Raw genomic sequence first — 26,629 nt, 5'->3', positions numbered from 1 at the left:
ATACAAACGATTTTAACGTTTCATCCTTATGTTTTGTAAAATTGAAATCAGCAAAAACATTAAATCACTGTTTCACTGATTTCTACTGCATACGCATCTTATTATATTTCACAAATCAACCAAAGTATACATTTGCACAATAAATGTTGAGTATTATCGTTCTTAGTTAATGTGTAATGGGATGTGTTAATGTGTGGATATAATCAATGACAAACACCAAGAAATTTGTAATTTTAATGAAAGATAAATCAGCAAATAGTATGTATTAAAATTTTAGTGTATATTAAATTATTATACAGTGATACAGACAAATTAATGTGTGCTTTTTGTTTAAGACCACTAACCAAATAAAAATATATGAATATGGCAGATAAAAAATAAGCTTAGAATTTGTAGATTTGCGTAAAACTATTGGGATGAAAGAATTCCCTAAAGGCACTGTCCCCCCATAGGCCGATTTTCAATGGACTAAATTTAACTAATTTAATGGATCAGCAAGTCGATAAATTAAAAGCTGTGTTTGTTTGGCGCTTTATTAAAATTTTGTAACCGGTTTAGTTATTTAATAGGAAGGTTTACGTTTGTATTAAGCAAGGTGGTAATTTTTTTGTAGAATAATTTTGATCATAATCCAATTTGGAATTAATATAAAAAGTTACAGGTAAGATTGCTTGGCTTAAATTGCAAAATTAGGGTAAACATCTTTATTTGATGAAACATCAATTAAGTGATTGATTTTATTGCTTATCTACGGTACGTTATTGGATTATATTTAAGCAATTGACTTTTAAATATAAGTAGGGTTTTAAAATTAAGTAGGCCTAGGTCCATATTTCTTAAGTTTATCTTTTTAATATCAAATTATGCAGTTAGAGAACTTTTATACATTAATCAGCGCCACTTATACGCTGTACTTGGTAGTGTTGGGAATTTAAACCCTTTATCAGAATTAAAAGGAGAGACTTAAACATTTTCGCGGGCCATTGTAGATATAACTTACAGTAGTGTGAGTAGAGTTGGTGCTTCAGAACAAAGTATGTCAACTCGGAGGTGCGGAACAATAAGCTAAGACCGCCGCAAGCCCAGCTGTTTTGACTGTGGGATGAAAAGTGGATCCGTAACACACGAATGTAAAGCCCGGTGTCACAGTCCTGGTTAACCGACGTCCCACGCTGAATTATGTCTCTTGATATAATAAAGCAAGGTCCAGCAGCGGCCCTCTAGTGAGCTTTAGGTGTCACGCTTTGTCCAACGGTGTTTAACGTTTTTTTTTTTATTCGCTAAAGGGATGTTCAAATGATGGTTTGCAAAGGCAGCTTCAGTTTGGATTAATTATTTTAGGAACAGGAATCTGTAGATTTAGGGTACGTCTAAAGTATTTAAAACGCTTCAGCTTCTTTAAATTCTACAAATAAGTTTTCTCTAACCCAGAAAAGTCCAGTATGGAAAAGGGCAAACTGTAAATCATTTTACGCACCAGTTTCGTGGATAATGATTCGTTTCAAAAAGAGTAATGAAAGTTCAACATTTATTCCTACAGTTACCCGACAAAGTGAGCTTCCTTTAACTGATTATAGCACGCAAAGTAGTAAATTGCTGCATTTACTTATTTTTTCCACACTCATTTTTTTTCCGCACTCCAGTTTTCCAACCAGACAACACAAAACACCGCTTGGCTTATGTTGCTTAGGTGTGCTTTATTAGCCACGTAATACGTGTACGCTTGAAAATAAGTTGGCAACACTTTCTTGTCAAAGTTACACACTGTTACCTTGACATCCAAAGAGATCCAAACTTAAAGATTAACAAAGTTTTATGTAACTAAGAAGGGATTTATGAAACGATTTATAAGACCAATGTAATTTTGTTGGAAACCGAGTGGTTATTGTGCCCGCCTTTAAATCGAACGTTGTTGGTTTGGTCCCAAGCGGGATCGATGCTGATCCTGGATGTAGGTCTATGAATCAATCATGTCATCTAACAAAATTTTGGAAATACAAAACTAGAGTTTGGTCCATTCCCATACAAAATAAAATGCAATAGTACAAAGAACAAAGAATAAAATTAAGTTATACTAGAGGTCGTCCAGTGGTCGAAAACTAGACTATAGATATGTAATGTACTGGCTTCTCTATTTTCACCCCCACACTGTAAATAAAACATGTGATTGGAATTTCTTCCATTTCGTTCGAACGATTTTCTGTTTATATTTCGTCACCAGGATGGCAACCCATAAGGCCCATGGAAACTTTTTTTTATTTAGATTTATTTTGTGTGCTTATTTTGAGCCTATTTTAATTTATAAAGGGATTATGCACATCTACAGGAAAATATCTTTCTAACAGTATGCGTAGATTTTCCCTGCGATGCACACAATCTGAGAAAAAAGGTTTAAAAAACGTGCTTACCTATAACATATAGACAAGTAATATCACATGCAGTTTCCAAATTGAAGGATTAACATACAAACAAAGCCCAGTTACTTTTCATTGAAGGCAGCGCGGTAACCGTCATAAATGAAGGTCTTTCTGTGCTCAGACTGAAGTTGCCAGGAATCTCCGTACTTCTTAAGGCAGTGAACATTCAACTCGTAGTTCCCCAGGACATCCTAGAAATAACACTTACTTGTCATAGAAGGCAGCGCCGCACACGTCACAACTGAAGGTCTTCTTCCGCTCAGACTGAGGCTGCCAGGAGTCTCCGGACCTTTTGAGGCAGTGAACGCCCAACACGTGGTTCTCCAGAACATCCTTTCTTGAGAATTCGGCGTTGCACAGTAAACAAGAGTAAGGACGCTCGCCTGTGTGAGAGTGTAGATGCTTCCGTAGCGAACTCTTCAGAAACACCCTGCAAGGATATGTGACAATTCAATTTATCGTGGAAATGATCAAGGTAACTCTTTACAACTCTTAAGTTAAATCACATACTACTAATTACCTCATACAAAGCATGATTTGAACAAGTAACACATTGAAAAGATTAACAATTAAAGATAATCTGATGCCATGGTCGTTTTAATACGCTAAAATGCAAATTCAAGACCCAATCTACTCACACACTTACATTTTTACATTTTGCCAAATTTTTTTAATTCTTTTATTTTTTGCGTTTTGGTTGTATATAATATACGTTATTTGACGTCATTGTACATTGGTCAACCCTAAAGCTCAAAGGTGTGCTAACTGCTCTCTATTTAGGTCTTCATTATTGATGTCCTGTGAGAACGAGATTTCGGCGTTTGCGCATGATAGAAATACCCACAACCCGACGTGGACAAATACTTTTTTTCACACCGCGTTGTGGGTATTTTGGATTTGCTCAATCGCCGAAGAACTTTTGAACTTCGGCATTTGAGTAAATCAGTTTACCCACAACAAGGTCTGGGCATTTCGCTTCGGCCAATGTCCGAATAAAATGCTCACTCCGCGACGTGGGTATTACACGCAGTCCACATCGCGAAGTGGGTAAAAATGTTGGACATTGTCCGAATTCGGAGTTTGAGTGTAGCATATACGGAAACGAAAAAGTTAATAAAATAAATATATTAGCTTTGATAAAAATGGAACTAAATTAGAGAAACTAACCTTGGGCACAAAGGGCACTTATAGCGCCGAACGTCTCCATCTTGGACGGGGTCCTCGTGAAGAGCAGTATGTAGCAAGAATTCCGCCTCAGAGTCGGAGGAGAAGCCACATTTAGAACATTGGAAGGCAGATACAGAAGCAGCTTCTGCAGTTTGGGAAGTGAGGGATGTCGGAGAGACAAAACCTCCACATCCAACAAGAGCGTGGCGGGCCAGCTCCTGCTTGAGAGTGAAGCGGGCACCACATTTGATACACCTAACATGGAGAATTAAGTTAAACCAATTAACCATACGAAATATATATCCCAAAAATTCTATTAAAAATGTGAAGATGGTGCATATTTGCACAAACAGAATACACACTGAGTAATTCTCCATTTTGGGAATCTGTAATCCTGATTTTTGCTCAACCATCAAAATCGTCTTTAACCTAAGTCGTAAGAAATATATAATACTGTCCATAGAGACTGAAAAAATACTTACCTGTACGCCATTTGTGGATGTTCTACTTTCATGTGCTTTTTAAGCTCATTGATGCCCGCGAAAATACCATAGCAGTGGCAGCAGACTTTAGCCAACTCAGCGTCCCCTTGCTTCGCCAACATGACGTCTTTGTGGTCAGTAGACGACCGGTGTGCTTTTGCTTCTGCTGCAGTCTTGAAGTTGACATCGCACACGCTGCAGAAGAAATGCCCCTCTGCATCCTGAAGGAACATTTTTCGGTTGTGATCTTTGTGCTTTAACCATCATTGTTAAGAGTTTTATTGAAGTAACTGCAAACGTAATATTTAAACAAACGTTATAAGCAAGCACTACTACCAACGATACCATTTTTACTGATTCGTCCACAAATCCTATACTCTACGAGCTATGTCTGTTTGTTTGTCTGCCTGTCTGTCTATAATATACATCTTAAAATACCGCGGAAGGATTTCGACTAAATGTTGGAATTGGGAACGTATAGACCTAACAACCTGATTGGCGACAGCCACTACCTAAGAAAAATTCCTATTTCGCTACACAACTCATTTTAAAATTTTGAAGTTTAACATTGGCGTTATGGGTTGTCAAGTAGCTATGTTAGTTGAGCAAGATAACAAGGAAAAAGTATACAAAATACATATCACATGTGTTTATAACAAGCCATCCACAGTATACTAGGGAATTATAAAATACAGTACAAAGAGGTAAACATCAGTTGTGACTATTGAGCACAGATTACACTAAATATTTCTCGGGAAAAATTGATCCGATCAAAAATACTGATTATTTTACTTAGTCCTCTCTCTAAAACATAGTCCCCGAAGTACTAAGGTAGTTTATTTTCAGCGAACTTTGGTTTATCAGTCAAATAAATCAAATAAAATATTAAATTTACTCTATGTAAATTATAATTTAATCAAACATTTTCCGACGTTTATCTAAAGATAGGTAACGATTAAATTTAACGACTAATTTTAACATTAACTTGGTGTAAATTAACATCTTGCATTGTTATCTATAATTATAAAAGAGAAAGTTTGTATATATATATATTTGAACGTTATGGACTCCGAAACCACTCGACAGATTGTAATGAAACTTTCTCATTATTCAAGGATGGTTTGTGTGAAGTTTGGTGCAGATCCGTCAAAAGGGCTCCGCCCCATTGGCTATGGAGGTTCCCATGTTAACCTTATGGGTGTACTTATATTTAAATAGAGTTAAAGAATCTTAACAGCTGGTTCAACTAAACAATTTGATTCTGTGATGTTCAATTGCATTAAAAAGTTAATAGGATTACCAACAGGGTCCAGCACTATTATTTTTTTTTTATTTATGACAACAGCTAATTTGCAACCAAAAGGTGAGTGAGCGTAGCGAACGAATAAAATATAAAGCAAGTGTTCATGAGAGTTTCAAGCTGGTGACGTTTAATTGCACTGGCATAGCCTAAGTCAATGGGGTAGATTTTACAATTTATTGTTATGTACTCTTTTAAAAGTATACATAGCAAGACCATAAAAGTGTATCCTATTTTGTTTGATTGCATACTTTTACATTAAAGAGTTGTTATTATTTCAGCGATTAAATGTCTATGGTTGGTAATAAAATGTTTTGGTAAATTATAAAATGTCTGTTTACGATATTGTTTTAACAGTTAAACCCAATTAACCACAACCGAGCAATGCTTGGTCCCCTGGTACAACAACTGTTTGCATTTTTATTGTTATAGTAGTTGTAAGTGAACTGATGACGTAATCATTTGGTTTGGGTGTTCTATCAGAGGTTTGTTGTACCTTGTGCGCCGCCGCGAGATGTCGTTGAAGTGACAGTCTGCTGGATGTCACCATGGGACACTGGGGACACGCTTCTCTCTCCTGGTGTTCGTCTGAAGCAGAACTGTTAGTCTGAGGATGGCCAGTGGACTTGCTGTGATGGCGGAGCTTAATGTTGAGACCAAACAGCTTGTGGCACACGTCACACTGGAAACGGATTTAGTCAAGGTAGAGTTAATTTGAATATATCTGCCAATGTCAAGTACAATTAATATTCAGTTGCTTGGATTCAGTTCGTCTAATATAAATTTGGACAAATCTCACATCGCTTTACCAAACTTTTGTACAATTGTCCACAAATAATTTTTATATTGTTATTTTAATCATTTAGAGAAAACTAGCTAAATGTTTGAATGTTATTTACCAGTTATAATAATAAATTTCCCAATTTCTATCACAGGAAGTAAGTGATAACTGAACTCTCTCAAGGGTTTTCATAAGAATCGCCACCACACAAATATTATCAGGGTTGGACACACACGTTTCTACGAAAGTGTATTATGATTTTATTGCAAGCCGATGACGTTATATCTAATGTCAACGGGAAACGGAGAACCGGCCAAATCTAGCACTAATCCGCCTATAGAAGTTTGGTTAGGTTGGTTAGTTTATGTAAAGTTAGATTGTATAAATATGACCCCTGAATTTACGACCAGTGGCCGGGACCCCTACACTCAAGGTCAACTGATGAACTGATGTAGGTTGGTAGGTAATCCTAGGCTCACCATAAAGTCATCGTCTGACTGACTGTGACTGCTAATCTCAAGAGAGTAGATTTGAAGAGCTACAGTCAGAACTACCAAGAAAAATAATTTACAAGGGAAATAAAGAATGGGAATTCCGGAAATTAACTAATTCTGATCAGTTTACGTGAACTCTGATTAATTTATGTTATTTTTCTTAAGGGAGCTTTATCTTGTACCATCTGTATTTACGTACAAACGAGAAACCATGAGCTTTGTTTTTTTTTGTTACATTGGTATGAGCAGAATCTGACTAATTAATAAGCAAAAATATTTACTTCTATGATCCTCTTTTTCTGCATTACGATGGGAACTGAGCCGTTGATTATGGCGACGCTTTCTTTGTGTCTGGAGCTCAGCAAATGCTGATACATCTGTGCGCTGCTGACGACTTCCACTCTGCAAATCGGGCAGCAGTAGTAGCCTTCGATCTGCACACCATTCGTGCAAGTGTTAGGCATACAGTACAGTATACGGTAGTTTCATTGTTGAGTGTCGTAAGCAAATGTCTAAAAGGCCTCTGATATTATTTGGTTGTTCGAAATAAAGCGTTATCAAAATAACACTATAAGTTTTAAATCTAGGTTTTTGGATGTAGGTTGTTCTACTTCAGTTGACACTCGGACTGTTGCATGTGATGCAGTAAGTAGCTCCTAGAAAGTACAGGAGATAAGATGCGGGTATTTATATACTACTCTAGTAACATGGAGCTTCTCGGCTTTCACCGTCGTGACGTGATAAGGTCTTTGCTCTAAGGTTTGCGTTTTGCATAACGAACAGAAGAAATCAATTGTGCTATTTAGTTGTGCACGAAGAAATGTATTGACAATTTTTTTTACTATTTTCGGAAGTTGAGCTTTATTTCTTTGTACTAGTACAAGTTTTTTTTAGATATATTGTTAAGATTATGACTAGATTTGTTAAATCATATATTTACACATTAAAATATCCTACCAATTGTAGGTAATGCGTTAACATGGGTAATATTATAACTTAGCTCGTAAATTGTGTTAAAAAAACATTGTAAATTATAAAACTCTCTGTAAACCTTGCCTGAGTGTCCTTCAGTTGATGAGTCTTACTGCCCCAGTGCCAGAGGAATGTCTGCATGGTGTTGCAGTAGAAGCTGCAAGGGCCGCACTGGAAGGGCGCCTGGCGTACGATGTCTCCCATGTGGTCCATGGCGAGACGGCCGGCTATTTCAGGGGCGCTGCGAACTCTGTTACTGTGGTAGAAGGACACGAGGTGTTTACTCATGAGCTGAGGCAACACTTGGCATCGACAAAGAGCACATTGCAGGGCTCCTCCGCGCCCTTTGTTAGGGACGCCATCCGGACTCTGCATCTGGGGACGATCATCGTACACTCATATTCTGAGGAAAGTACTATCAAAACTAAATTCACCTATATTAAAATACTAGACTATAAAAACAAATATTTTTCAAAAAGCTCCTTAGCAATAACTAAATTTATTCAATTACCGACGACCCATTTAATAATATTTTACTTAAATTTATCGTTTTCTCCGTACCTGAACTGATCTCTTGCTTCTGGGCCCCTCTGTCCATCCTTGGTCAGGGTCGAGAAACCTCGACCTCTTCACCTCCCGCTTTCCTTCAGGCCTCGGATGGTCCATGTACAGGTCCTCTTCGAGCATGTTCTCTTGACGGGTGCGGCGGCGGTGAAGGTCAGATAGACAATGCTTGTCGTAGAGTGCTAGAGACGAAAGTCTTCTATTGCAAGGTCCACACCAGTACCTCCTGTCTGCAGAGTCTAGGGTGGGCAGCCACTTACCTCGGGTATGGCCCGGGGGAGGACCTTGGCACTTGGATTCATCGACGACCTGAAAAATATAATATTTTACGTGACCTACGCATTTGCAAATAGCATTAAGCTTTGATACATATTGCTAAAAGAGAAATCTATGTCAGAAGCCAAGAAAATCTTTATTAATAATGTATTAAAGTTCTATAATGTGCCTAATTTTGATTTTGAGTATCATTTTTGTCATTAATACACCACTTCATAATCCTATACATGTTATCAGGTGACTTACCTGAGTCTCTTCATGCTGCGAGATCAACGTCGAAGTAAGATTCACGCTAGGAGTCACAACTGATGATGTCGATGTTGATGTTGACGGGGGCGAAGGCTTCCACTTCCCCCCTGTGAAGCCCACAGGAGGAGCTGAGTTCCAGGTAGGTTGGTTCATCCATTCGTGACCTTCCGGCTTCCACTTTCCACCAGTTGCTATCCTTTGAGACTCGTACTCAAGATCCTCGTCGTCTTCGTCATCCTCTTCATCGGATTCTTCACTGGAACTACCAGACACCTCGTTGTCTTTCTCATCCGCTGCTATTGTTACTTCGCTATGCACTTCTTGAAATAGAAACTGCCCCGATTCAGTTCTTGACCTTGATTTAGGAGATTCAGCTTCTGACAGTTTTCTCTCCTTTGGGGAAGCTCGTATATCTTTCCTGTAGTCATAATTATCAGCGATGATGACATCTTTCCCTACTACATATTGACTATGTTCATTCGGGTAGTCATAGTCATACTCCTGTGAAGTCAACTTTGACGTGTAATAGTCCTTGTTTCTTTTCGCTTGGAGAACAGCGGACGCTTTACTTCGTGTCACTACTCCGCTCTGAGGCTTCTGAGAGGAACTGAGATCTTGAAATGTAGTTTTGCTACATTGAAGTTCGAGGATGGAAAAGAAATCTACTGCTTTTAGAAATGATTCATTATCATGCGAGGGCGAGGAAAGAAAGGGGTCTAATATTTCGTCTTTGCGATTAATCTCCAACATATCTGGTTGCAAAACATCCTCTAATCTTGACGTATCTTTTACAGAGGGGCTTGAGTTTTGGATGCCGTCTAAGACCCAAGAAGCTCGGTTGGAAGATCCACTTTCTGAAACCACATCCAATTTACAACTAGTCTCGCCTTCTGAATTATCTTTGCCGTAATGCAGATCTAAACTGGTCAGGGGTCGGCTGTCTTCTCTCTTACACTTTGTCTTGCGGTGTTCTATGTACTGGTCGAGCCCAATAAAAGTTCCTTTGCAGCGCAGACAAAAATGTGCGTCATCATCATCGGAGTCACTCATGATTAGGACCTGTAAATAATGGTCACTATTAGGAAATTTAGTATTGCTTACAAACAATTTTATACGTTCAAAAAATGTTTTCCAAATTTATTGGATTACTGTCACACAGGACTATTGTCTAATTTTAGTATTTCAGCATTTATATTAGTGTTGTGTCGCTATCTCGGTACAGGATTAGAACATTTCCTACAGTTTGTCTACAACGAAAAAGTTGGTAAAAAATGCTTCAAATATAGATCCAACAAAAGCCCAAGCTATAAAGTGTTCTGAGTGATTTTATCAAATGACATTAACTCTGTATATTTATTAGGGGCTATATGCTCTAGTTTTAAAATGTAAGATGAATAATAAAGTGTACTAGTTCAAAGCTTGTATATTAAAATATTTGCATTTTATCCCTTACGACTCTCTTGTCGGCCGTGAGCCGACATCGACCACATTTGTAGCATTTGTATCACATGTCGGCTTCGAAAAAAAATAAAAAAGCTGTTGGAAATTGTATTTTATATTTTTTATTATTAGTGTAATTGGAAGTTAAAATACCGGTAGCCTTAATGACCTGCATAGTAAATTAAACCTAGGGTGTAGGGTTTATAGTTTTGATCACTTTTCTAAAATACAACTATTTTTATAATAATTATGAGTCATAACATTTTTTTATGAGTCAAATGCGAAAACGTGAACGAATGAATAAGAACAAAATATCTCTTATGAGGCTGAAGCATCAAAGAAACCAGAAATGCTCTCCACAGGACACATTTTATTCAGAGCAGAAGAACAATCGTATTTGTTTTTATGGCGGCCATAAAGTTTTAGCACTGCTCTCTTGTCTTCCTATGACATAATAATACACCCATATCTATGTACTTTTGGATGTACAAAATATGGTTATTTCTGTATTCCACGAATACAAATTATACATATTAAATATTTAAAAATATCATATACATTTTTACATTTAAATCACGATTATACAGTACAGTACAGTGATAAGACTACAGCTAAGAAGTTTCGACTCATAAGGTCCCTTCAATTAAAATCTGTTTGCACATTGTTACTTATATACGTGATCATTAAATAAAAAAAGTATTATTAATTTTTTTACTGATCACAACTGTACACTGTATATTATTTATACCGGGCATACTTTAGTTACAGCCAATTCTTTGTACTGATAGATTTATTTTATAGATGCAGTTTTCAACGTGACACGCAATGCTACTTGATTTCTATTATCAGTTTGCAATTGTCTCCGTGTGTAATCAACAGATATACGTCACTCAATGGTGTTATTATCTATATAATAACAGAATAATTACAAGCCATGAGAAGGGAGCACTTTATGGCCTAAATATTCGGATATTAGTTCAATTGTTTTAAAATTATATTACACACTAATATGTCATAGGCTGAGTAGTATCATTTGCTTTTCATAGAGCTATTCTAAATTGATTTATAGACACTATTAAAAGCGAGATAAAAAATCTTGAAGACTCACTTTCCCCCTTTAAAATTATCTCATTGAATACTTTGCTATTCTTATCAGTTTTCATTACAGTTATAATATATTATATATTATATATTCAGCCAGTGAATTCCATTTTTACTACACATTACTCTTGGACTATAGAAATTAGGTAGGCAAATGATCTGAAATGTGATCATGACAATGTTGTAATCTTACTCATTAAAGATATACTCACATGATGTAGAATATATAAAAGAGGAGAAAAAAAAATATATAATGAAATACGTCCATAAATACAAATATAGTCGCATAACATGTGATATTTTATTTAATTTTAAAAGCAATTTCGGTAATTTTGACTTGATGGAAAAATTCTCCTTGTTATTCTTTTATAAATTTTCTTAGGAATGCGCTATTGAAGGAACCGCTTTTGCTCTTTCACATTACTAATCAATGATCATTTTTAGACTTTGTAAAGGTAAGCCAATCTGAGAGTGGAGAGTGGAGAGTGTACAGTTGCAAGTTATTACAAAGGGTGCATTACTGTGAGCCTGAGACAGGGGTTGTAGCGTGTACCGGAGCTGTTACTCATCCTTACGTTGGCAGCTTTATGCGAGAGAGGCCGTGCGTCTTCGTCACATCATCCTGTTCCTTCATCCACCCTCCACCTCCACCGCCATCTCATCTGCATATCTCTCGTTGATTGTAACAAGCAAAACAATCTTAGACGATCCAAGCTACCATAGCTCTAATGTAGTTGAACGATTCCGTATCTATTTCCCAAAGTGGCCACGCAATAACATAGATGTCACTAGATGTAAATGCTAACAGCTAATGGAGAAACAATCATGAGTTGAAATACATCTAGTCCTTTGGAACACCGCTTGGGTTTCATTACAACCTGTATTACACCCATTGTCGTCAAAGGATACAATTTTTAGTGTTGCGTTTGGTTTAAGGTTTAAGGGTAATAGATAAAGTGCATTATCTATATAATTAATACGCTACATGAAACTTTGTCGGTTGAACTCCTCCACCATTTCTTAACCGATTTTATCCATTGACGTGTCATTGGAAAGAGTGTGTCGCGTAGATTTGCAAACTGGCCTTACACTTTTGAAAATGTCCCTTGGGCTCTGCCCCAGTGGCTTTGAAAGTTCACATGTTATCCTTATGAAGAACATAATTGTTTACATTTTGATCAGCTGTATAATTTAATTGCTGTTATTTATTTTCAATTCAACGAAACGCATTGAGTATATTGACCGATTTTGTTGAAATTAAATATTTACTACTTTAATTCACAAAGTAAAAAATCGAGAAAGTCTGGGCAATTTGATATATTTTACCTCATAATGAAGAACACCTAGAATATGAAGATTCCCACAAACAATGAACAAGAATGTTAGCCGAAGTGTTACTATTTTGTAGGAAACACGGACTTAACTTTATGATGATTGGCAGATGAAAACACACTAAGGCTGAATTTAACTGGTACGGCAAGGACATTAAATATATGTTTTAATAAAAGTCAAGTGATTTTAAAATAATATGACTACATCCAAGAAACCTTATTAAAACTTTCATTGGAGGATTTGCATTATTCACATGCAACATTATTCACATGGGAAACACAAAACCACCTGAACAAATATTTGTAGAATACACTTAAAAACTAACTAGAAATCAGCTTTTGTATAAAATGATAAAATATTTACAAGAAATGTTGATTATATGGAACTGTTAGGTACGCAATCTATAAGTTGAGTCTTTTAAACTCATCGGAAATTATGACTTTTATTAGTTTTTAAATAAGTTATTTGTTTTTAAATAACTACTTTACTTCTTTACAATTTCTCGATTTCGAGCAACATGTACACTAGTCACCATTAAGGAGGTTCTACCTGGTCAATTCAAGATGGCGGCTAAACATACTAATGTTCCTGAACATGCCTCTACGGTATACACGCTCTCAACCTTCTAAAACTAATTTATTTCCAATGATTGTGTGCTTGTTGTGCTCTTAACATATCAGAGCTTGCAGTGGGTTGAGAAAATTTGTAACTATTATATTTGACTATTAATACAACATAGTCAATGCTATTATTTAGAAGCTAAAATCGCTTGTGAAAAAAAAACTAATGTGCGCATTTTCAAAATGATTTTGTAAATACTTAATGAAACCATTACGAAGTTTCAGTTCAGCCAGTGTATAGTTTGGATCTTTGTGAAGTTTATTTCCAGTTTATTTTAACTTGATAAACACTTAAATAATGCCATAAGGTTCTTTTTTGTGGGACCATGTTTACGCGTAAACAGCCGGCGGGTGGAACCCCCTTAATAGTTTGAACGAATAGAAGAGATGGAAGACGGGGATAACACATGTGATTGCCGGTGTCATCCCTGTCTCGACAGACGATCTACCACAGGAAACCTGAAGTAGAAAGAGAGGCTGCTGCCAGAGAAGAACGCAACCGCAGTGGACCGTCAAGCTCATTCCTAGCATCCGACCATAACTGCAACGGGAGGATGGTGGGGTCGAGGAAGGTGATATGTCCGCTGAGCCTCCTTGATCTCTGAGATCGGCGTCGACAATACTCCTTAAAACATCGTTGGAGCTAGGGAACCTGGAACTGTCTTTCACAGTTGCAGTGTGTAAAGCAGTTCACAGAGTCCATACTTCGGGCTGAGGCCCTAGTGCCATAGTTTAAAAGGCCTAGCCCGAATTAATGTGCTAAAAAGTTCCAGGTTAGTGTCCTTAAGGGGTGTTTTAGCCGGTAGTTTGGGGACATTGAGCCCGCGGGAGTCCGGTACTATTGAGAGGCCATTGAGCATCTCAGTGAAAACGAATACGTTAACATTGTGAAGATTTAAATATCAAATTGCAGAGGTTGGTAGTGTCGAACATTCTTTTAATAGTTGTTACACTATTATTTAACTAGGACACATTTACTTTACTGTACTGATTTATCCTACTGTTCGTTTTTATCCCGCCTCACAACTTAGAACGCTAGGCAGTTATGGCTGTTTTCCACATTACTTTAGGCTAAGCCTGTGGGGTTACGACACTATCAATCCGAAATAACCATCGGTGGTTGATGGGATTTGATCCTCAGAGGTGTATATGATCATTTATCTCAAGTTTAAGATTCTTCAGTTTTAAAGTTTGAGAAATTTGCAAAGCAAGCTTATAACAGAATACAGAATGCTAATCCCTTCAGTTCGGTGTTCGCCTACAGCGTCGCCCCGGGCTGAGTAACACACTCGTATAATGAAGCTCCGGAGTTATCGGACCCCCAAGTGGGTGCAGTTACAAAATGCTAATAAAATTATCACATCCTACAATGAGAGGGTCGATTTATCAAATGTCCTCACCAATTATATCGTCCGGTGGACCACTTGGCTTGTGGCGACCACTGACCATTGTACCTGGGCCTGTACCGGTTCCGAGCCTGGAGCAGTGTATCTTGAGTCATCTCTAGATTGTTATAAATAAAAACTGTGATCTTAAAACAGAAAAATTGTATCATGTTAAATATTAGATATTTTATGTTACTCCTTTTAAAAGTTACATTAAAACTAACAGTGTCCTAATGCTATCAGATGCGATTCAAAACATATTAAGGCTTTAAACTAAAAAACAGATTTGTGTAAGTAGAGAATTATTATTATATGCTAAAACATATACTCCATATGTAATATACTTCATAAATAAAATTTGGTCAAAAGGTCTAATATAAAAACGGGAAGAAACCGGTGTAGTGTCAGTAGTAGTAGCTAGAGGATGTTCTTGTTAGCTATGTCTGATGTTGCCATAATTATTAGTGTTAGATAATTATAAGATACAGTATTAGATATTATCTGTCTAATATCTAATATAGATGTTGTTCGCAAGACTCAACCAAAAGGTCCTTGACACATGCTGGTTTATTTAACCAGGGATTGTAAAACAACATTAAAGTAAGTCACGTATATGTTTTTCATATGTTGATGTATTATTAACAGAAGGTTTGTATATAGTTTTTCAGCTTAATAAAAAAAATATTTTAAATAAAAACAAAAAACACGATTTTATTTAAAAAGTTTACGTTTATGGTGACTGGGATATACGGGTGTTCATTTGAAAACTTTCCATATCTGTTATGTGCAAAGGTAGGGCTTTTAACAATTGTTTGTTCTAATTTCCCCCTAATTTGGACATGCCAAATCCAATAAAATTATTTTCAATTTTGAAAAATGCCTCAAAAGGGCCCAATTTGGGGGGTAGGGGTGCTTTTTGAGAAATTTTCAAATGTAAACATGGGTTGTGTGATACATCAATTTGAAGGTCTAGTCACCCCGATCATTTTGGTAAACAAAAAATTTAATTATCTTTAACCGTATTTACAGGGTGGGTCAAAACGTTTTAAAAAAGGACTTTGAAGTTAACTGCCGTATTACCCTAACTACTGAACGGAGCAGCGCCAAATTTCTTTCCAAGCTTATTCTTGAGCTACTCTTTAAGATAACTTGTAGTAAGGGCGTTTTCCATGTTATTTTCTAATTCAAACAAAATTCTCAAATTTGGAGAATAAAAAATGACTGAAAACCCAAAATTCTTAAATAGCAAGGTATAACAAATTTCATATCATGTGAAAGGTCCTTTTTAAACAAACATTTTACGTATTTAGTTTTTCTTTCTATCTCTTACCGTTTAAAAATTGCAGTAAAAAAACTGAATTTTCTATGGTAAAATTATAACTAGTTTTCTAATAAAACACATTGCACTTTGCTTAACGATGTAGTAGGATTCATTACAAATTGTTTAACTACTTTTACTTGTGTCAGTTTATCTTGGACCATTCATCCCGTTCTTTTGTCACTGGTAACTGAGCCAGTTTTAAAAACTTTCCTAATTAAATCATTTACAGCTATACGATTCAAGGTCTTGCCTTGATATTTATTGTTAAACACTTTGCAGTTATCCTGGAACTCTTTTGTTCTGCTCAATAAGTAAAAATAATTTTTTGAAGTATACACCATATTCGATTAGGTACTACAGAAAATAGTACTTTTGAAATTAGTACTATCATTGATTAGTCAATGGTACTACAGAAAGCGGCCCACGTTTATGTTTTTGTCATCAGCTAAAAGACTTGTTTTTCACAAAGTAAAACGTAATAACTTGTTTGTCTATCCGTCTGTCAATAATTATGAACTGTTTCCTTCAGTTAATGCACCATTAAATGTGTCTAGAGACGAATTTTAGCTGTTTTATTAGAAAACTAGTTACAATTTTAACATAGACAATTTGGTTTTTCTACTGCAATTTTTAAACGGTAAGAGATAGAAAGAAAACTTAAATACGTAAAATGTTTGTTTAAAAAGGACCTTTCACATGATATGAAATTTGTCATACCTTACTATTTAAGAATTTTGAGTTTTCAGCTATCTTTTATTCCTCAAATTTGAGATTTTAAAAAAATTAGAAAATAACATGGAAAATGCCCTTACTAGAAGTTATCTTAAAGAGTAGCTCAAGAATAAGCTTGGAAAGAAATTTGGCGCTGCTCCGTTCAGTAGTTAGGGTAATACGGCAGTTAACTTCAAAGTCCTTTTTTAAAACGTTTTGACCCACCCTGTAAATACGGTTAAAGATAATTAAATTTTTTGTTTACCAAAATGATCGGGGTGACTAGACCTTCAAATTGATGTATCACACAACCCATGTTTACATTTGAAAATTTCTCAAAAAGCACCCCTACCCCCCAAATTGGGCCCTTTTGAGGCATTTTTCAAAATTGAAAATAATTTTATTGGATTTGGCATGTCCAAATTAGGGGGAAATGAGAACAAACAAGTGTTAAAAGCCCTACCTTTGCACATAACAGATATGGAAAGTTTTCAAATGAACACCCTGTATAAGTTTAAAGTATAAACCTTTCTGAATTATATCCTAAACTGACATTCAATGAGAAGCAAGAGCAAGGAAGAACTATTGTCCTGTATTTATGATACTTTCCATAATATTATTAACATATATCTATTTTTATATAGATTGCTATTCAGCTCCTTATGAAATGTGTTAAATAAATTAAATGTAATGGTGTTATATAACAGTTTTATAACAAACTAGCCCCAAATTATTCTTTTTAACACACAAGGTATGTTGATAGACATGCGTGAGACATGTTATGGTGTATATTAACCCGTTTGTGCTATAAGACTGGGGCCACAATTAAATGTAAGTCTGAACATAACTTGATGACCTGCTCTCTTTGGGTCAGAAAATTAATGGGTTCTTTTATTATCATCCTGAATACCACCTGTTACAAAAAACCTTAAAATATATAATGCAACAACACCCTTAGCACTAAGACTTTAAAGTAAAAATTTATTTAAGAATTAAATTTTCCTTTGGGCTTCAAGACAGGGTGCCACAATTAAATATACGTCTGAAAATAACTTGATAACTTGCCCTGTTTGGGTCAAGAAACCTACGTGTTCCCTTACTCTCATCCTTAACACCACCTCTTATAAAAACCTGAATGTACATAAAAAGCAACACAACCCTTAGCACTAAGATTTTGTAAGGAAAAAAGCTTTGAAAATAGTAGTTTTCATCACTAGGAGCGAAAGTGGTTCTTTTCGGTACGCAAGCGCCTCGCTTGGAAATACGATTAAGTACCAAAAAGACACTTTCGCCATTGAATATGTTTCGCTCCGTGTGCTGAACCGCTATTTTAATCATACTGTGGAAAACCCCTTTTAATCGTAACAAAATTAGACCACATAATTTGAGGTTATACAAAGTCATCATCAATGTTTACTTTATGTTGTTTACAAACATAACTTTAAATGTCGTGTAATTAGCAGCGTTTTCATAAAGCACTGATAAAATTTTGAGGTTAGCGAACTGAAAATTGTACCATATATTTTTCTGTTCCCTATTTAAAGTTACCCGAAAACGATGAATTTGCGGACGATTAAGAGAACCATCTAAAATCGGCTGCTTTCCGGACAGTATGATGAAAACTAAATTTTCTCAGGGGAAACCTGGAGAGAAATTTATCGCTAAACGAGGGGTGATGTCAACACTGAGGCGCAAACGACGGCCCAGAGTCGTTGGACGGATAACGACGCCTACATCGATCTACATCTTACTACAGAGCCCCTACACCACACTTTGTATCTGGTGGCTGTACCAATGTACCATTACCATTCTTGTTACAATAATAACACCATTACTATGTTGATTATAATAAACTGAAGACAAAAGTTTCAACATTACATAGCTTCCAAAAATTACGTAGCTAATAATATGATTAATTTCAATTCAAAACATATATACTCTATCAAACATTTGTTGATAGATAAAAGATGGATAAAAGGATGATAGATAATAGTAGTTATACTGTTCCCAACAAAAAAAAAAAATAAGAAAATAATTTTCCCACTCACTAAACAAATTACCCGCAACTCATGTCTACGCACAGGCCCTGCCTATGTAGACAATTTCCATATAGGCTAAGTTGATAAGGTATTTTTTTTTTCTTTGTGCCATTTAGTTTTAATATTATTTTGTAAGTTATTTTTAAGTCAAGGATTGTTTAATTTATTATGTTAAAATACCATGAACTGTATTTTTCAATTGGGAAATAAACATTATTTCATTTCATTTCATTTTTTTGTTAAGATAGTCTTGAAAATTGTCATACAAATTGCTTGTCATTAATTTTAGTAGTAATAAAAAGCTAAATTTCAATAAATAGTAAACATAAAGTTTCAATCAAGGAATCTAAAGATCATTCCATTTCATTTCCATTTTGTTTTGTCATGAGAGCATGAAGCTCCCTGACTGCAAGCCCGGTACCTTTAATTAAACATACCCGGGCCCCATGATGTAGGCCGAAGCTAATGCACCAATCTTTGGCTCATCATGGGAGGATGACTTAAGGTCATCAGGCTCACCGGCTGCCGAAGCAACCCTTCGGAGAGAGGGTTTCCCCTCAATCCTAACCAGGGATACCGGCTACTTGTTTAAGCGTCACTCCACCTGGGTTCCCCCAGGTACAAAACCCAGAAGGACCATAATGGAATGCCCTGACGCATTTAGTGCAAGCAACACTCGGGACCTATCCAATCCCTGACAGGCAGAGCCCGCCATCAAAGCCAGGAAGAAGGGGACCACCAGCAAGCTGATGGAGGGAACCCCAACCACCTATTTACACCACTACCCGATCGAGGCCTTACCCAGTTGCTGGGAAACCAGAGGTGACCAAGGCGATAGATCCCTGAACACCCCTAGCGGGCTTGAACCCAGCACCCGATCTACTTCGTTTTCCCTTTCAGCCCAACATCACTGTCAGGCCATCAGGGTTTCCCAAAAGGAGGCAGGAATAAAAGTGGGTCCCACCCGGATGAACCTATCCACCAAAGGTGGCGACAACCTTTGCTCAATTGAAGTTCCAGGGAGAACTCCCCACACTCTAGATAACCATACCTCCCGGTCTCAGAGACAGGGATTGGCTGATGGAGTGCGCCTAGCCGTTGCCCTCACACTGCGGAAAGTTACGCTCCCCTAGAGTGTCCCCGTGAGCTTACGGGTACTTGCCCGATTTCACCCCCAGGAAAGACTACTTCCAAAGTCGAGGATATGCCACACAGAATGCTGGTCGCACAGAGCAAGCAGGCCGAAGCCCAAAGAACCATAGTCACAGGTAGATGGGAGATTGATGGCACACTTCCATTGAAAGTGAGAAAACAAGTAGTCCTAATTAACACAAGTAGTCCTCCGAGAGCTAAACACCCGACCAACCTGGATGGAAGAATGTCACTGGAGGCTCCCCCTAAGGGGCTGGCGCTTACCAGACGTCCATGACTATGGCCTACTTGAAAAGCCGATACCAACACCGAGCAGTTACCAAGTTGATCAGTCCAAGTTAGTTGTGTTGGTGGCTGTCATATCCTGGTGGACGCTCGCCATAAGATTCAACTGTTGAGTGATTGATCAAACCTACCAAGTTGATCAGTCCAAGTTAGTTGTGTTGGTGGCCGTCATATCCCGGTGGACGCTGGCCATACGATTCAACTGTTGAGTGATTGATCAAACCTACCAAGTTGATCAGTCCAAGTTAGTTGTGTTGGTGGCCGTCATATCCTGGTGGACGCTCGCCATAAGATTCAACTGTTGAGTGATTGATCAAACCTACCAAGTTGATCAGTCCAAGTTAGTTGTGTTGGTGGCCGTCATATCCTGGTGGACGCTCGCCATAAGATTCAACTGTTGAGTGATTGATCAAACCTACCAAGTTGATCAGTCCAAGTTAGTTGCGTTGGTGGCCGTCATATGCTGGTGGACTCTCGCCATAAGATTCAACTGTTGAGTGATTTATCAAACCTACCAAGTTGATCAGCCCAAGTTAGTTGTGTTGGTGGCCGTCATATCCCGGCGGACGCTCGCCACAAGATTCAACTGTTGAGTGATTGATCAAACCTACCAAGTTGATCAGTCCAAGTTAGTTGTGTTGGTGGCCGTCATATCCCGGTGGACGCTCGCCACAAGACGGATGAGCGGTCAAAGGATGGTTGTTGTAATTATCGGCCAGACTTAAGTAATGGATCAGTGACGTCACGCCCCGTGGGTGACGTCATCATATATCTGCACGTCATCTCATTCTCAAGCGGCGCGCCAGTTTCACGATTTATAACTTGGCCTGGCTAAAGATAAATTTTATAGCTTTTCTTGCATACTTTATGTTTGTTTTTATTACGAGGAATTAAATTACTTTTGCATACTTTTAAATTACATCCTTTTTAAAGTAAACAAATACTTATGTCTAATTGTCTTGCAATTAATTACTCTGAGCAATTATCAGCCCTAATTTAAATTCAATAAGACATTAAATGGTTTCGAAGAATAATTATAAACCTACTAAAATTATTATAGGATTTTTATGAAATTTCAAGAATGTTACAGAAACCAATACTTACTATTTTATCTAGTCATTATTTTAAAATTATATAGATTTAAATTGAGGAAGGTAATTAACCACAGTCCTATTCTTCCAAAGGCGGGAATGGTGGATATTCGTTTACGAGTTACTAAATGAAAATTTCACATTTTGATGTCTTAGTTCAGTGTAGTTTTTAGTTAACATTTTACAAAAACGGGTTGGTAATAAAGTAAACCCCGCTATATAAATATGAATTTGAACGGATGGTGTTTTTGGCTTTTGCGTACATTAAAATCAAAAAGTCGATCCGTCCCGGATACACGTCTTACCATTAGACCTAGGGTAAACCTTCTTCCCTACATGAGAAATTCTCTACAAGGGTATATCTTGTTTGGCAATAACTTAATGTAGAAAGGAAACGCCATGGCCCAAGACATACAGAATAAAACTTCAATTTTTCCCTAAAATTGTATCCTCGAATAGAGTAGGGCTAGGCCGTGGAACGGAATTTGAAAGCCAAAAGGATGAATTTGTGTGCCCTATAACAGGCACATCTAGTGAGATTTAGAGTTTATAATACACAGATCAATTTAGAAAATATACATAGGAAATTACACAATGCAAATTAAATTGGTTTTGATTCAATTAATTATGAGGGGACGGGGTCGTTGTGAATCAAGATTCCAAATAAATGTAGCCTGAAGGCAAATTTCCGAACAACCATCGAGATAGTGTTGTTGGGACAAGGAGTACATGACGTATTTGCAAACGTAACAAGGTGGAGTGGCAGTCACTAAAATACGACACTTACAATATAGGTACAAAAGTAATTAAAAGAATTATTCCTTCTTAGTCGTAATCCCATCAAAAGTTAGAAAATTTAATGTACAGTATTTCATATTGTATTTGTACGTTGAAAGAGTAAATGTCAATTGTTGGAGCAACATTGTCACTGGTCACCAGAATATCAGCCCCACCCACCATACAACCTGTACACTTGTGGTAACACTCACAAGAACGTGGATAGCGGATTATTTTATCACGTTATTTACTGTTCGCATAAACTTCAATCAGGTATTCTCGTTAGTGACGTGTGCGCCGCCGCCGCGCCGCCTCCTCATCCAATCAGATGATAACTCAGTCTATATATCACTATAGTTCCCAGGCCTCCGTCACCGCGTACCGTAGATGAATAATAATGAAAATTTGATTTATACACGGGCTGGTTAAAATGTGATTTTGGCCCCCTCCCCTAGGTTGCGATCCAGTTCTCGCCGTCCATCAAGCAGACAAGACTTTTATTGCCGTTTCGACCTTCGCAAAGGGTCGGGCCATGAGAAGAACTACGGATAAATTTATAGCCCGCAGTGGATTGACTGATTTAATTCCTCTCCTTACGTTATCTGTGAATTATCGCTCTCTCTATTTATGTTTATCGCCTCTCTCGCTCCTCCTCTCCGTCGCGGATTTATCGCCGTTATGGCTTTTCAGATAAATCCGCTCCCTTGATTAACGGATATTACGAGTTGAGGAGCGAGTGAAGTCGGAGGATGTAGAAGAGGGCACGAGGGAGAAACTTCAGGCTCTGGACGTGGAAGGTTGTGTTCTAGAATGGAAATGTTCACTTCTGTCTAGAAATTGGAAGATGAGAATTGGGTAAAGATTCTGCTATGTGAAGGAAGCGGTGATAAATAGGTACAGTGTCACTAGTGACTGCTAAAATAAGCTAGAGTTAAGCAGTCATCGATAGCAGAGATATATATTAAAAGGATTGAATGGGAGAAATAGAGCAAGCGAAACTGTGTAGTACGTCTACATGGGAGTGACAATCCGGCAAGCTACGCTGTGGTGGGGACCGAGGAGTTAGCTGACAATCCGGCAAGCTACACTATGGTGGGGACTGAGGAGTTAGCTGACAATCCGGCAAGCTACACTGTGGCGGGGACTGTGGAGTTAGCTGATAATCCGGCAAGCTACGCTGTGGTGGGGACTGAAGAGTTAGCTGACAATCCGGCAAGCTACGCTGTGGTGGGGACTGAGGAGTTAGCTGACAATCCGCCAAGCTACACTGTGGTGGGGACTGAGGAGTTATCTGACAATCCGGCAAGCTACACTGTGGCGGGGACTGAGGAGTTAGCTGACAATCCGGCAAGCTACGCTGTGGTGGAGACTGAGGAGTTAGCTGACAATGAAGAGGAAGAAGACATAAACGTACGAAGCTGCTTAGCTTAGATTGTATGGACACGTGTTAACTTGTTGCGTAACATAGTAGACACTATGCATATACATTTTCTGCAACAGTTATAATAGCTTTATAGAATTGTTACAAAAAGTAAATTCTTTTGAGAGGATAGAGTGCACTCTTCAATCAAAGCAGACTTTTGACATTTTGAAGGACACATCAACCAACATTAAAACATTTTATACCGGTAAAGCATGTTGTTGGAAGAGTAACTAAACCAGGTGTATGAATAGTTATCAATTCAAGCATGATTTCGCGTGCAGAGCAAAATAATATGCTGTGCTAAATCTGTTCCCTAAAGGAAATATATTTACATAAAAGTAAGTATTTTAAATATCTAAACCAATGGTTTACAAAAATAGTTACTGATGACGGTAAATTTGTACACATTGATTAAAAGTATATATATAACTTAAACGATACGTTTATCAAGAAATAGCGTGCGGTGAATTGAGTAATTTTGTTTTGCTTTTATCACTAATTACTTTTTTCACAAAAAAACTAAAATTAACAAATTTAACAGGAAAATGTCCTACATATACGGAAAATTAGTTTAATGTTTATTAGTATTAAATTTATAAATTACAACATAGTAACAATTTCATAATAACAATGGTTTGAACTAGGAGTTATTTCTTAAGGATAATTGTTATAGTAGAACTATAGATATAATTAAATGCTTGACGAGAACAAATTATAAGTAGTATAGTATCATAAGTTATCACAAATATCATTATAAACACTATGAAACCAAAATAGTTCTAAAAAACTTCAATTCGCTTTGACATTTCTCACTTGAGGTCAAAGATATAATGTAGACAATAACTGTTTAAATGCAAAGCTACCACTGAACACAAACCACTCATACTCTTGACGTTTCTCAATGAACAAATGTGTTCCGTGTTCTTGTACAAATAAACACGAGGACAAGAAGACAGTAGCGGAGGAGAGAGGGGTTCATTGTTTTCCAAATGGAGGCGTCAATACGGGAGATGGGGGCCCTTGTGCTGTACTTCGCGCGACCGGAAAGCTATTAAGGTGCGTAATGGGGCCGACTGACCGAGCTCCGGCGCAGGCATCGATTAGACGTCTCGCGAAAAACACCCCCACCCCTCATCGGCACCCTTGTATACGAGAATCTGCATCTTGGTACATGCTGGGGAAAATGCGTTTCATCTTCAAGTAGAGAAGAGGGTACACCTCAACTCACTGACACCCTCGTGTACGAAAATCTGCATCTTGGTACATGTTGGGGAAAATGTGTTTCATCTTCAAGTAGAGAAGACGGTACACCTCAACCTCACTGATACCCTAGTGTACGAGAATCTGCATCTTGGTACATGTTGGGGAAAATGTGTTTCATCTTCAAGTAGAGAAGACGGTACACCTCAACCTCACTGATACCCTAGTGTACGAGAATCTGCATCTTGGTACATGTTGGGGAAAATGTGTTTCATCTTCAAGTAGAGAAGACGGTACACCTCAACCTCACTGATACCCTAGTGTACGAGAATCTGCATCTTCGTACATGTTGGAGAAAATGTGTTTCATCTTCAAGTAGAGAAGACGGTACACCTCAACCTCACTGACACCCTCGTGTACGAGAATCTGCATCTTGGTACATGCTGGGGAAAATGCGTTTCATCTTCAGGTAGAGAGGTACATCTCAACCTCACTGACACCCTCGTGTACGAGAATCTGCATCTTCGTACATGATGGGGAAAATGTGTTTCATCTTCAAGTAGAGAAGACGGTACACCTAAGCCTCACTGACACCCTAGTGTACGAGAATCTGCATCTTGGTATATGATGGGGAAAATGTGTTTCATCTTCAAGTAGAGAAGACGGTTCACCTCAACCTCACTGACACCCTAGTGTACGAGATTCAGCATCTTGGTATATGATGGGGAAATGTGTTTCATCTTTAAGTAGAGAAGACGGTACACCTCAACCTCACTGACACCCTCGTGTACAAGAATCTGCATCTTGGTATTATGATGGGGAAAATGTGTTTCATCTTCAAGTAGAGAAGACGGTACACCTCAACCTCACTGACACCCTCGTGTACAAGAATCTGCATCTTGGTATGTGATGGGGAAAATGTGTTTCATCTTCAAGTAGAGAAGACGGTACACCTCAACCTCACTGACACCCTCGTGTACAAGAATCTGCATCTTGGTATTATGATGGGGAAAATGGGTTTCATCTTCAAGTAGAGAAGACGGTACACCTCAACCTCACTGACACCCTCGTGTACAAGAATCTGCATCTTGGTATTATGATGGGGAAAATGGGTTTCATCTTCAAGTAGAGAAGACGGTACACCTAAGCCTCACTGATACCCTCGTGTACAAGAATCTGCATCTTGGTATTATGATGGGGAAAATGTGTTTCATCTTCAAGTAGAGAAGACGGTACACCTCAACCTCACTGACACCCTCGTGTACAAGAATCTGCATCTTGGTATTATGATGGGGAAAATGGGTTTCATCTTCAAGTAGAGAAGACGGTACACCTAAGCCTCACTGACACCCTCGTGTACGAGAATCTGCATCTTGGTATGTGATGGGGAAAATTTTTCCATCTTTGTGTAGAGAAGACGATACCCCTGAACGTTACTGACACCCTCATCCTCATGTACGAGAATTTACATCGTGGTCCATACAAGAGAAAACTGTTCCCATTTTTGAGTAGAGAAGATACACATCATCCTTACCGACTCTTTGGTGTATGAGAATCTACATCTTGGTACTTGCTGGGGAAATGTGGAGCAAAATAATCTTCGTGTGGAGCAAAATATACCCCCAACCTGTACCAGCAACTTTGGACATGAGTGTTAGAATGTTGGTCCACAATAATGGGAAAGTGTTTTGATGTTCTGGAACAGATGACAACTTCTTCCACCTGCACATGGTTAATATTTAGAAGACCAAGAATTTGTTCATTTTTTATTGAATAAAATCAAAGCTCTATGACAATTAGACTACATTATCAAAAAGGAAAAAAATATTTATAACTATAACTTCAATTATTCTTAGCTGTTGTAAGTAAATCATTTGCATAGTCTACCTTCTCAGTGAACACTTGAATCTTATATTGTTGAATCCATCTTATAGTGTTACTCTGGAAGAGGTTTAGCCAATAGCCACCTCTTGTTTTGAGACGTTTTCTCGGATCTTTAGTTTTAAAATACTATTGCATTTGGTACATCTAATCGAATTATTTTTTGTAT

General features: G+C 37.6%; 2 protein-coding genes across 2 annotated transcripts in view; both read right to left on the bottom strand.

The window, feature by feature from the left end:
* LOC128987661 (zinc finger protein 16-like) overlaps positions 1-5,934 on the bottom strand; it is a 53,275-nt gene extending 47,341 nt beyond the window's left edge. The window contains exons 1-4 of the mRNA XM_054408628.1: positions 5,863-5,934; positions 4,067-4,287; positions 3,585-3,839; positions 2,626-2,847 (exon numbers count right to left, since the gene is read on the bottom strand). Coding sequence (XP_054264603.1) covers positions 2,626-2,847; positions 3,585-3,839; positions 4,067-4,287; positions 5,863-5,916 — 752 coding nt within the window. The 5' untranslated portion in view covers positions 5,917-5,934. The remainder of the gene's footprint in view (positions 1-2,625; positions 2,848-3,584; positions 3,840-4,066; positions 4,288-5,862) is intronic.
* A 967-nt stretch (positions 5,935-6,901) lies between these two features.
* Positions 6,902-9,193, bottom strand: LOC128987544 (uncharacterized). Its single transcript, XM_054408443.1, has 5 exons — positions 9,165-9,193; positions 8,700-9,120; positions 8,175-8,486; positions 7,698-7,988; positions 6,902-7,075 (listed from the first exon to the last, which is right to left on the bottom strand). The coding sequence occupies exons 1-5, from the start codon at positions 9,191-9,193 to the stop codon at positions 6,902-6,904; spliced, it is 1,227 nt and encodes a 408-aa protein (XP_054264418.1).
* Between the last annotated feature and the right edge of the window lie 17,436 nt (positions 9,194-26,629).

Source organism: Macrosteles quadrilineatus, unplaced genomic scaffold, assembly GCF_028750875.1.
Source record: "Macrosteles quadrilineatus isolate MER2022 unplaced genomic scaffold, UCM_ALF_1.0 Scaffold_2__2_contigs__length_208266976, whole genome shotgun sequence".
Taxonomy (NCBI): Eukaryota; Metazoa; Arthropoda; class Insecta; order Hemiptera; family Cicadellidae; genus Macrosteles; species Macrosteles quadrilineatus.
The sequence above is the reverse complement of the archived record's forward strand: the minus strand, read 5'-3'. Positions and strand labels throughout refer to the sequence as shown.